The following is a 13,801-nucleotide window of genomic DNA, read 5'->3' as shown; positions in this document are numbered from 1 at the left end:
GCAAAGGGACATACACAGAGCAGAGTATGGATAGGACATAGGCAGGGCACAAAACAAAGAACCAAAAAGAAAGAAATCCAACAAAGTCTGCAGTAAGGTAGAAACAGCACAAGAGAAAACAAAGAAAAACTGCAGACAAACGTGCAAGATGCAGGCTATGTTTATTATATCAATTATAAAATGCGGTCAACGTTACCACCTGTTTATAAACCAAGGGACCCAACACGGTCCGTGTTTCAGTTAACATGCCTTCATCAGGGGTCCCAAGTTGGAAAGATATCAAAATAAACCGCAATCAAAAATAAACATAAGCCTGTGCTACTCAAAGGAAATCGCTAACCAAGGGTCCTCGTACACCTGAACCGGAAGCCTTCTCTCTGATGTCGCAACGTCAGAGGGAATGCTTCTGGATAAGATGTGGGATGCATGAGGAGCTGCACGCGGCTCCGTGCACACTATGGCTGTGAGGAGGAAGGAGTCGGCCACAAGGTAACATTGGGGGCATCGGACGGCAGATTTGGCCCGTGGGCCTTACATTTGACACCTGTGCTGTAGAGAATATGTTCATGACTCTACATGTCATGACTAATGCCATCATTGGTCTCCAGTTTTATGATTTCCTAAATATTTCCTTTCATATCAATTTCAATCCAAAACACATTAATGTCCAATATATGACTTAACTTTTTTTTTTTTTTTTTTTAAATCTGTTTATTAAGGAATATCCAACAATACATCCAAAACTAGATAATACAAAACATACAGAGCACAGGCAAATAAACAATGCACCAAATACAGAAGCAACCAAGTAAGCCAAAAACAGCAGACAAAAAGTTAAGGAAATCCCAGCTTTTACACGTTGCATTCAAAAGGCACTTAACTTGCTACTTGTATTTTCCGGACTCTGCCTTTACACATAAGAGAACATAAGAACATAAGAATAGCCTTACTGGCTCAGACCAAAGGTCCATCAAGCCCAGTAGCCCGTTATCATGGTGGCCAATCCAGGTCACTACTACCTGGCCAAAACCCAAGGAGTAGCAATATTCCATGCTACAGATACAGGGCACTACTATGATGACCACTTGTTAATACTCGTATTAATCCAGCCTCATGAATAAAACAGTGAACACCACCTTTAGTATAAGTGGTCTGGATATTATTCAAAGAATACAATCTTATATATTGGTGTGCAAGACGCCTCAGCCCCACCACTCCACCGCAAAAAGTATTTTTATCTCGCGGGAAGCATAATGTGGTGCTTCATCATTGGCTTACTATAATATATATATATTATAGTATAGTATAGTAATAACATTAACAATACTATAATAGGAAAAGACAGCCAATGATGAAGCACCACACTATGCTTCCCGCGAGATAAAAATACTTTTTGCGGTGGAGTGGTGGGGCTGAGGCGTCTTGCACACCAATATATAAGATTGTATTCTTTGAATAATATCCAGACCACTTATACTAAAGGTGGTGTTCACAGATACAGGGCAAGCAGTGGTTTCCCCCATGTCTTTCTCAGTAACAAACTATGGACTTTTCCTCCAAGAACTTGTCCAAACCTTTCTTAAAACCAGCTACCCTATCCGCTCTTACCACATCCTCTGGCAAAGCATTACAGAGCTTAATTATTATCTGAGTGAAAAAAATTTCCTCCTATTGATTTTAAAAGTACCGTGTTTCCCTGAAAATAAGACCTACCCCACAAATAAGCCCTAGCATGATTTTCAGGGTAGGTTTTAATATAAGCCCTATCCCAAAAAATATGCCCTAGTTGCCGGCGGCAGCAGCGCTCCTCCCCTAACCCTTCCATCTCTCCCACCCATCCGAACCCAACTGCGAGACCGAAATATAGTACCTTATAACAAACCATATTGTCGGCAGCAATGCAGCAGAGGAACACCCGGGCGTGAGAAAGCCGCAATGGGGCCTGTGCTGCCAACGATGTGATTTGTTATAAGGTACTATATTTCCGTCCGGCGGTCGGGGTTCAGATGAGTGGGAGAGATGAAAGGGTCAGCAGAGAGAGGGGGGTTGCACTACAGTGGCGGGGGGGATGGGAGGGATTAAAAAATGTTCAACGGGAGATAGGAGGAAGGGAGGGATATAAGCTTCAAGGGTTCTGCTGCACAAGGGATGGGAGATAGGGGGGTTATAGAAAGATACTGCACAAGGGGATGGGTGAGAGGGGAGGAAAGATGCTGACATGTGGGGGAGAGAAAGGAAATAGGAAGAATTGGGGTAGAGAAGAAGGGAGAGATAATCATGGTACATGAAAAAAAAAGACCTCCCCGAAAATAAGACCTAGTGCCTTTTTTAGGGCCCAGAATTAATATAAGACAGTGTCTTATTTTCGGTGAAACACAGTATTTCCCTGTAACTTCATTGAGTGTCCCCTAGTCTTTGTAATTTTTTTCGGAGTGAAAAATCAATCCACTTGTACCCATTCTACTCCACTCAGGATTTTGTAGACTTCAATCATATCTCCCCTCAGCCATCTCTTTTCAAAGCTGAAGAGCCTTAACCGTTTTAGTCTTTCCAAATCTAGAGAAATTCAAAGGCGCATTAAAATGTTTTATTTTCAAAGACACTTTTGAATACTTATATTTCCCCTTTATGCTCTTTCTTTTCTCTCTCCTTTCTGCCTTCTAGCTAAAGAGATACAGCAGTATAACATTTGTCTCCCTATTCCTAGTGTTCCTTCCATCAATGTTATCTTTCCTTAACTTTATTATAATTCCTCCTCCTTCCCTCCTATTAACTGTCTTTTTCGTTTTTGTAGTCAGTTTGTATATGTCTCTGTCCTAATTTTTGTATTCCCCTTTTTTTTATTATTGTATTTTCGCCTAGAATTTAGGATAGGTGAGTACCGTAATCAAATATTAAATAAACTATAAAATTATGACCCACTGCTAACATGGCCAGTGTTTCCCCACACGTGATTATTTTTTGACTCAGAAAATTGGTGCAATTCTGTTAGACACACCCAATACCGAATTAGGCATTCTACATAGAACCTAGGCACCTGGTTCCACTGTAGAAGAGACTTCTATTGCTCACGCTCAGGGCATCAAAATAGAGGTGCCTGGTTATAGAATTGCAATTGATCTGTGCATGCTAAAAATTACTCATTCATATTAAAGCATTTTTATTAAGATGGATTTGTGACATGAGCAACTAAAGGTTGAAAAATATGGAAAGGAGGGCAATTATCAGCTAGCACAATTTGTTCGGGAAATTTGCTATTTATCTGTATAAATGGCTTTGAAAATTGTCTTACCAAGCAGTGGCGTATTAAGGAGGTGGGGGTTGGCCCGCCCCAGGAGCTGTCTTCACAGGGGTGTCAGTGATTCTCCTCCTCCTCCCACGCACCTCTTGAAATGTTTGCCGGAATGAGCAGCATCTACCACTTGCTGCTCGTGCCGGCCTTGACTTAGCTTCTGACATCACTTCCTGGTCACAGGACCAGGATGTGATGTCAGAAGGGAGCCGAGGCCTGTACAAGCAGCTGGTGGAAGATGCTGCTTGCGCTGATGATCATTTCAAGAGGTTCAGGGGGTGGCGGGAGGTGCTCAAGCAGTGAAGGGTGGGGGCACACGGCACAGCGGGGAAGAGCAGGGGGGGTGCATGGTGTGGTGATGCCATGTGCCACCACTCCAAGTGCCAACCTCCCTAGATGCACCACTGGTCCAAGGACTTTGAGATTAAGTTAACATATTTAACAGGGAAATAAACTATCATTAGAAAGGCAAAATGAAATAATAAAATGTAAATCAGCATACCAATAGCCATCATGTAATCCCACCGATCTATTAGGCACATATTGAAATACAGGTGGTCCGATGTGTGCCCCTGAGTGATAAGTGATATGTTTTTATCCATATTTTGGCAAACAGCGGAAGTCCAAGCAATGAGAAACCATATCACTATCAGCAGAATGACGGCCAACATCCTCATCACTCGGCAGCTTGTCATGTATGGTATACGCTGAGCAGTTCGGGACAGAAATACCTTTAGAACCCTGGGAAAATAAAATTTACAGAAGTTGAAGTGTACAAGTATATTTCTGAAAACAATACAGTACTTTATTGTTAGAACATAAGAGCTGCCACACAGTATCCTGCTTCCAATAGTGGCCAACTCAGATACTAGGCAAGATCCCAAGGATTAAAATAGACTTTATGCTGCTTATCCTAGGAATAAGCTGTGGATTTCCTCAAGTCCATCTTGGTTATGGACGTTTGATTTAGGAAATTATTCAAACCTTTTTTTTTTTTTTAACCCTGCTAAGTTAACTGCTTTCACCACATTTTCTGGCAACAACTTTGAGTTTGATTACCTGAGAACACATCAAAGTGACCTTATAGAAGTTAAACTAGAAGTCCCCAAATTATGAAAAGCTGCTGATTTGGGTACTATATAAATATGCTATATAGCACTTGAATTTTAACGTTATACTTCCCTACTCTTCAAATTGTGAGGCAAGTTATTGCAAACTGTAAAGCAGATACAATATTATGCGGCATTCATATCTATACTGTATATTCATTCATTCATTCAGGACTTACGATATTGCTTTAAATGACAAGCAGAACAAAGTGGTGCACAAGCTAAAACATAAAGGAAATAAACTATATTATATAAATAGAAATGTTAAACAATCATTCAGACATAGGAGAGGTACAAATATTCAGAAATCAAACTGTCTAGCATGAACCGATCTGTAAAAACCTGGCCTCGTACTGGTGCCTACCATTAAGATGTTTAACGGGCACAGTGTATTTTGTGATGGTTTTTTGGTGGGGGGTTTTTTCTTCTTTTCTCTCTCTCTCTTTCTTCTTTTCTTCTGGTTTTGTTTTCTGTTTATCTTTCTTAAGCTTCCATATTGTCTTTTGTTACCCTTGGAACTATAAGGCTCTGATTCTGCAAAGTGCGTCCTGATTTTAGGCCTACATTGTAAGTAGACACGGCCGCTATACTTATCGTGGCATGGGATCTCCCTGCTGCGATAAGTATAGCGGCCGCCGCCGTCTGTCCCCCACCCCCCGATCGCCAGCAAGAGGGTGCCCAACCCCTCCTTCCAGAAGGCTGCCCACCCTAACCCTTGATCGCCGGCAGGAGGGTGCCCAACCCCTCCTACTGGAGATCACCCCCCCCTCTGGACCCCCCATGCTAACACCCCCCGATGACTCCCCTAACCTCCCCCCCAACTAACCTCCTCCCCCCAACTAACCTCTATTTGTTGGCCGGACGGATGGATCTTGTTTCCTTCCGGCCGGCCGGCCCACCTCGTTGAAATGAGGCGGGCCTGCCCCTTCCCGGACCATCCCCGCTAAGCCTAAGGCCTGACTGGCGCTTCTCCCTGTGATCCTGGGCAAATCACTTAAATCCTCCAATGCCCCAAGTACAAAATAAATACCTGTATATATGTAAACTGCTTTGAGAGTGATTATATAACTGCAAAAAAGGGGGTATACAAGTCCCAAACCCTTTCCCATTCTACAATTAAAGTGGAGCTTAAGACATCTGCGTGATGCTCTACTAGGCTTTCCCATACCAAGTGCTGCAGCTCTAAAGACAGGTATGTACTCTTTCATTCAGATTTTTTTGGGGTGGGAGCAGTGGCATAGCGAGGATGAGAGGTATTCGGGGCGGTGATGCCCCTCCCCACTTTCGTCTCCAATCCACGCTCCTTCCCCGCTTCCCCTGCTGTGTGCATGCCTCCCCTTTCTCTTCCCCCGTACCTCTAAATGTTCACCACTGTGAGCGACAAGAACTTCAGCGTGCTCCTCGTGACCCCGTCGGCTCTCCCTTTGATGTCACTTCCTATGCATAGCACCTGGAAGTGACATCAGTGGGAAAGATGGCGCAGTAGTGAAGAGCACGTTGAAGTTGTTTCCCATGGCGGCGAACAACTAGAGGTAGGGGGGAAGGGAAGGGATTGCGTGGGTGGAGAAGGGAGAATTCCTATAAGCATCGGAGCTGTTACTGCCAGGGCCGGCGCTAAAAACCTCTCTATGGTTATGTAAAGGGAAGGGGGGTAAATGTATGCGCATTTTTGTCGTTGAAAATTATCGCAATTTTTCAGGATTAATTTGTGCAGCTACCTTGGATTTTCAGAAGTATGCCTCCTCCCATCCCCTTTCCCAGCGATGTCTCTGCTCAGTCCAGATAAACCTACGATGTCTACGATTATAGGTGTTTTAGATGAGGCTATTTGTGTAAACTTTGCTCCATATTTTTTTATATTTGGTATTTGAGTTCAATACCATCTAGGAATGCAGCCATTGTTAAGTTTGCTTTTGTATAGCTATTGAACATTTGATAATATGTAGCGAGACAAAAATGGGAATTTTGGATTGTACATAGGAATTGAAATGCTCTATCCTGAAAGGAATATTGTAGGTTGTGAGTGTATGATGCTTAAAATATATGCGATCGTGATTTAAATTTTTTCTTTTTAAATTTTTACTTTGGTATTTTTTCATATATACAGTAAGCCTCACCATATGGGCATAACTTCATTAATGAAATATGAATTTGACCTCTAGGAAGAGAAAAAGGAAAAAGTATTTAAACATTGTTCTATTGTTCCATTTTCTTGATAGACTTCCCCCATACATAATATGGAGGGGCATAATCGAAAGGAACGTTTTCATCTAAGTCGCAAGTCGTCCAAAGTAAAAAACAGCCTAGGACACATTTTCGAAAAATACGTCCAAAATTTTTTTTTCTTTCGAAAATCATCTAATTATACGTCCTGCTGATCTGATCATCCAAGTCACTAAATTGTCCATCTTTATACCACATTTTTGGCCAACTTTTCGTCCAAGTCAAAAACGCCTAGAACAAGTCCTGTTAGACATGGGAGGGGTCTGCAAAGTGATGGACTGAACACCCAGAAATAGCACCTAAATAGTAGGGTACCTTACAGGGCACTGCTGTTAACTTCACAAAAAGGGTGCCATGTCTTCTCCTCACTACAGCTCCCTTATAGGTCATGATAAGCCCCCCAAACCACCTCCAGAATCCCCTAAACCCACTTATCTACCACCCTAATAGCCCTTATGGCTGCAGGAGCCACTTATATGCCAGTAAAAAAGGGTTTTGGGGGTGTATAGGGGAGTGCACGTTTAAGTATCAATGCAGTGATTACAGGGGCTTATGGGCATGGGTCCTCCTTTCCATGAGTCCCTAACCCACCACAAGATAGCTTAAGCCGCCTCTGTGCTGGACGACTAGGCTTTCCTATGCCAGGCTACCATGTAATTATGGTCTGGAGGCTGAATTTTAAAGGTATGATTAATATTTTTATGGGGTTGGGTGGGTTCTGTGATCACTGGGGTATTGTGTGGGGGTCTGTTTTATGTGTTTGCAGTGCTTATCTGGAGACTTTAGGTGGGTTTTTGTGACTTAGACTATGTTTTAAATGGTCTAAGTCACAACGTCCAAGTTCCATCGATCCTGGGCTGTATAACTTTCAGTTATACATGATGTATGACTAATTCTAAGCCGGCCAACATCCTGCCCAACTCCCGCCCTCGACACTCCTCCTGAAACGCCCTGTTTAGCTTTGGTTGTTCAGCGGCACTATAAAGGCCTAGGCCGTTTAGAAATACATCCAAAACCCAGTTTTATTATCGGCACTTAAATGTATTTTGACAATGTTTGTCCAAGTGCTGACTTAGGCCGGTTTTTGAACATTTTTCTCTTTTGATAATGAGCCCCATAGTCTGTAGGAAGATACAAAAATCTATAATAAAATTCATATACCAAATAATTCTTAATTTTAAACAGGACCTCCAAGAATTTACATTAGTCCTTAAATTAAACAGGTGAATTATTCTCAATTGTAATTGCAACATAAACAAAAGAAATGGTGAACTAATATTCATACCAAGGCATTTATAGAACATAACTGATGTGCAATTTATCATACATCACAATTCTAAAACGTATCAGGCAGATAGTTTTATACAAGCTCATTTCCATGGAAAACATACTCTGTTATTCCTGGAGATATTTTTCAAAATTACCTTCTCTGTGTATATTGTGAACAAAGTAAAAATAATTATTTCATGCTATTGAGGACCAAGTTATTTGGTTCTATTTTTGTTGCAGAACTGAGAGCTTTTATAGCCTTGCTCACTTGCAAAAAAAAAAAAAAAAGTGCAGAGTCAGGTTCCAGCTGTGGTTTAAGTAGCTTTTGTGCATAAAATGCCCTTTTGACAATGCATTCCCCATGACTATAAAATGCAAATATGCTGCTCATAAGGAGTTTTTAAGAGGTGTTAAACAGGATAGAGCAAAGATTGAATTTCAGATCTCATCACAGTCACACTATGATTATAGCTTCCTGATACACACTCAGTAGAAACTGACCTCCCAAGATGATTCTCACAGTAATGAAGGTAGTAGGAACTCTAGAAAATTAAATCACCAGAAAACTTTTAAAAACATGATGTTAATCTCATGCAGACACCCAAATTAGGGCACCTTAGAGGGCACTGCTGTGAACTTCACAAAAAGGGTGCCAAAATACATCTCACCATAGCACCCTTCTAATGTATGATGAGCCCTTCAAAACTCCCCCCCCCCCCCCCACCAACCTACTATACCCACCTGTCTACCACCCCAATAATCTTATGGCTGCAAATGGCACCTTTAGGGCAGCATAGTAGGATTTTTGTAGGGTTTGGTGGCCTCACACTTTCCACCATAAATGTAGTGGTTAGAGTGGCTTTATGGCCTGGGTCCACCTCTCTATGGCTTAGCCCACTTACCAGGCTACTTAAGACACCTGTGTGATGTTCTACTAGGCTTTTCCATACCAGATGCTGCTATTCTAGATATAGGTATATACTGTTTTAGCCAGATTTTTGGGAGGTGGTTGGGGGTTAATGACCACTGGGTGAGTGTGGGGGTCATAACTTAATCCCTCCAGTTGTCATCTGGTCAGTTTGAGTAACTTTTTGGAACTTAGACGCTTTTAAAACAGGTCTTGCCTTGGACATCTAAATTCCATCTAAGATGTTTTGGGAAACGTTTATCACTGCAAGACATAAGAACATAAGAATTGCTGCTGCTGCTGGGTCAGACCAGTGGTCCATCATGCCCAGCAGTCCGCTCACACGGCGGCCCTCTGGTCAAAGACCAGCACCCTAACCGAGACTAGCCCTACCAGCGCACGTTCTTGTTCAGCAGGAACTTGTCTAACTTTGTCTTGAATCCCTGGAGGGTGTTTTCCCCTATAACAGCCTCCGGAAGAGCGTTCCAGCTTTCTACCACTCTCTGGGTAAAGAAGAACTTCCTTATATTTGTACGGAATCTATCCCCTTTCAACTTTAGCGAGTTCCCTCTTGTTCTCCCTTCCTTGGAGAGGGTGAACAACCTGCCTTTATCTACTAAGTCTATCCCATTCAGTACCTTGAATGTTTCGATCATGTCCCTCTCAATCTCCTCTGTTTGAGGGAGAAGAGGCCCAGTTTCTCTAATCTTCCACTATACGGTGTCACACCTGTGCTCCTGAGAGGCGCAGCGAGCCCCGGGAATGTGACAAAGATCACTGGCCCAGCGTGTCCCTTACCACCAAGGGACCCTTCAGGACTTTGCCTGGCTTATTATCAGCCTAGGGTGCATGCAAGGAAAAGAGTCAGAAATGCAAAAACCACTAGCTTTATTTCAGCCACTGGCCAAATAAACAAAAATGCAGGCTTCTGCCTGGTAGTTACAGAAAACATTCATTCCATGAAATCATAAGAAACAAAACATCAAAATCCCCAAAAAACCAAAGTGTTCAAGTCCGCCAGCAATGGCTTAAGTGTAGTCCCCTGCTTCTGGGCTTTAATAGTATAATATAACTCAGTCCTCTTCACCAGAGCAGATACACTTTAGGCATGTAATGTTTTATCACACAGTCCATATCAAACAAAATCCCTGTACTAATCAAATCCCAGTATCATGCATATGTTTCTCTCTGAAACGTTGCTGCAGTAATCATGCATAGCTGTGAAGGAGAAACGTGATTTCCTAGCTTGGTAAGTAGCTGAGAAAACATGCACACACTTGTAGGCAGCAAACCTAAAGGCTTTAAGGAACAATGCAAAGTTCACGCTCAATAGAGAACTTAACCTTTTGCACAAAAAGATATAGCTTAACTGGGCACTCAAACCTGTAGGCAAACACCACTACAAAGATTCACTGCACCTCCACTGCTATTTATTTATTTAAAGATTCACTGCACTCCACCTTACCCTGTTTTCTTGAGTCTCCATGGCTTCTTCTTCCTGCTGCTTCAAAACCTCCAAGGCAGAACACATCTCCTCTGCATCGGACATTTGCCAGTCTGTGTCACCAGCCACTGCAGGTAGGGTAGAGAGGAACTTATCCTCCCCTGCTGTTTGTCTCCCTCTTGGCTGCTCCTCTCCAGTGTGCCTCCTTCCTCCTCCTGTTCTGAGGAGCCACGTTATATCCTGTGGAGAGCCATTCCCCCTCTGAGTAGATGGGGGAAGGGTTTTCCACACACCAGCCTGCTTCCTATTACTACAGGCAGGTTTCTCTCTAGCCTTAGTTCTAACAGGCTGCTCAAACGGTATCAGACTTCTGACAGTGGCAGAGACAAGTTTGCACTGGGTGCAGCTTTTCACCCCTAACCTTTTCCTGCCCTGCCTCTTCTAACTCCATATCATTGTCTGAGAAGCAGTCAGCTTGATCAGTTAATAGGTCTGTCACCTGATCAGCTCTCCTGCATCTAGGCTCACTGTGTTTTCTCCTGATCCTTGGGGCAAAACCCGGGATGGATTCGGGTTTGTTATGGACAAAACCCGAAATGGACCTGAGTTTGTCACAACGGCAGCTCCTCCAACCCCTTAACCATCTTAGTCACTCTTCTCTGGACCCTTTCGAGTAGTACCGTGTCCTTCTTCATGTACGGCAACCAGGGCTGAATGCAGTACTCCAGGTGAGGGCGCACCATGGCCCAGTACAGCAGCATGATAACCTTCTCTGATCTGTTCGTGAGCCCCTTCTTTATCATTCCTCACATGCATCACTTTACACTTATCCACGTTGAACCTCATCTGCCATGTCGATGCCCATTCCTCGAGCCTGATTATGTCATGTTGCAGATCTTCGCAATCCCCCTGCGTCTTTACTACTCTGAATAACTTCGTATCATCCACAAATTTAATCACCTCGCTCGTCGTACCTATGTCCAGATCATTTATAAAGATGTTAAAGAGCACAGGTCCAAGCACCGAGCCCTGTGGCACCCCAATGGTGATGCTCTTCCAGTCCGAGTATTGTCCATTTACCCCCACTCTGTTTCCTATGCTCCAGCCAGTTTTTAATCCACGTGAGTATTTCACCTTCGATTCCATGGCTCGCAATTTTCCAAGACAAAGTTAGACAAGTTTCTGCTGAACAGGAACGTGCGCTGGTGGGGCGAGTCTCAGTTAGGGTGCTGGTCTTGGACCAGAGGGCCGCCGCGTGAGCGGACTGCTGGGCATGATGGACCACTGGTTTGACTCAGCAGTGGCAATTCTTATGTTTTTATGTGGAACCTTGTTGAACGCCTTCTGAAAATCCAGATATAAAATGTCACCCAAAGCCCGCCCAGAACATGCCTCCAAAACGCCCCCTTTTAGTCCTTGATGCACAGCAGGTACGCCTCACAAGATGTCCAGAAAAACGGTTTTAAAATTTGGTACTTTGACATCCTGGCAATTAGGACATTCAAGTGCTGATTTATGCCATTTTTTGGATGTCTTAGAGTTTTGGAAAATGCCCCTAATAGTCTGAGGAAACCAACAGGTTCTTCCCCATATTCTCAAGATTGAAGACTGTTCTTGTGTCAGGCATTGGTTGAAGATAAGCAAGCTCCTATAGTGTTCTCACTCTGCGAGATAAGCAAGTCTTCCTCATGTTCTCAGCCTTGAAGACAGGTATCAGGTCTTATCTGAAAAAAAACATGGAATTCAGGAATGTCCCAGAATTCTGAGAGGTGGATGGGTCAGACTGATCTCTGTTCTCACGGTATAAGACAAGGTTGCTCACTTGACACCAGGTTAGGTGAGCATATGAAGGTGAAAGGTAGCTGTTGATATAAGTAGACAAACACAGGAGTTCTGTTTCAGCGTATTTATTTATTTAAATTTTATTTGTTTATTGATTTATTAACCGCCTTTATACAGATTCACCCAAGTCAATGTACAGCAGGTATAACTCAACATAAAACTTATAATTTTGTTAACAGCATAACAGTAGTAAAAAGACCAAATATAAACATAAATAGTGGCAAGTCAAATGCGCGAAAGTCAAATACGCGCAGACATGTGGGCACAGATATTCACATGCAGGAAAAATGCACGCAAAACAATTGCGTACAGCACAATTACACGCAAGACAAATGTGTGCAAATATAATAAAAGAGGTAGAAATAAAATCGGTAAATTGAAACTTAATAATAGAACTAACATGAAACTGTTTCAAAAATATACTTAACAGCACTGAAATTAAAATACGAGAGATATAATAAATATTAAAAGGGAGACATAATACTTATGAAGCCTTTAATAAGCACAAATCAGAACATTTAAATGATATAGGAATGATTCTAATGCTTTTCTATAATATAGTTTATCCTATAACCGAGGGGGTCAAATGCAGATATTAGAGTTGGACAAGATGGGTGGTACAGAATGTTTTATGAATAAACAGATGGGAGACTAAATTCAAAGCATGTTATATATACAGTTAAACAAGGTATAAGGAACTGCTTTAGTTAGTATAGCCCTGGCTTTCCACTTCATGGATATCCCACAGGGCACCAGCCAGTAGTTCGGGTCGGGGACCTGCAACCAGAGCTCACAGAAAGATGAAACTTCCACTTGCAGACACTCACGTTCTCACCGAGTTTGGGCAGAAAAACTGGATATATCCGGTAGGCACAATCCTGGGACTCAGTCACCCAGCTCGGGCCAGGCACTGCTCTCACGCTGAAGAAACAGCCAAGTTCAAGGTGTAACTGAACAAACTGTAACTCTTTATTACCTTCAGTGTTGGGGTAACTGCAAAACTATTTACAGTTTTCTTCTTAGATGCTCTGGCAGTCAGCAGACTCAAAACGTTTCATCACAATTCTTTACATCTCTTACTCTTGTGTTCTCTTTCTTTGGTTAGCAAATACTCAGCCCCTCCAGGGGCAAATAAGGGGAGTCTCCCTTAACATACAGGGCTCTGTCGGGAGAATAGAATAACTAAGGGCTCCTTTTACTAAAGTGTGCTAGCGGTTTTAGTGCGCTTTTAGCGCACGCTATAATGCCGCATGCACTAAATACTAATGCCTCCATAGAGCTTGCGTTAGTATTTTTCGTTTAGTGCCTGGTTTGCGCGCGCTAAAAACACTAGCGCACCTTAGTCAAAGGAGCCCTAAGCCTTGGAATCTTCCCATAAATAGGAGCCCAAGACCTCGTGTCGACGGGCGTAAAGTAACGCGGAGCTGGTAGAGCCCTCGCGTTGCCCATCAGCTGGGGGAGTAGGCGGGTTAGTGTAGTTAGGGGGAAGGGCAGAAATAGACAGGCAGCGATTGGCTGTAGAGCCTGTCAGGGGAAATAGTTTTGAATCAATTGGTGGAGTGGTGCGGGGGCGAGGGCTTATAGCCGGCACCCTGGAGGACTCGACTCCTCCTTAGGTCCTCCAGGGCGGCTTTTTCATCCTGCGCGTTTGTGCAGGGTCGGGCTCATGCTGTTTCCAAAAAAAAAATAAAAAATAAAAACAAAAACATTATGGC

General features: G+C 43.0%; 1 protein-coding gene across 1 annotated transcript in view; it reads right to left on the bottom strand.

The window, feature by feature from the left end:
- GPR158 (G protein-coupled receptor 158) overlaps positions 1-13,801 on the bottom strand; it is a 461,568-nt gene that overhangs the window by 58,484 nt on the left and 389,283 nt on the right. The window contains 1 exon segment of the mRNA XM_033932889.1: positions 3,795-4,033. Coding sequence (XP_033788780.1) covers positions 3,795-4,033 — 239 coding nt within the window.

The sequence above is a fragment of the Geotrypetes seraphini genome, chromosome 2 (assembly GCF_902459505.1).
Source record: "Geotrypetes seraphini chromosome 2, aGeoSer1.1, whole genome shotgun sequence".
NCBI lineage: Eukaryota > Metazoa > Chordata > Amphibia > Gymnophiona > Dermophiidae > Geotrypetes > Geotrypetes seraphini.
Note: the sequence above shows the minus strand (reverse complement) of the source record. Positions and strands in the feature narration are given on the sequence as shown.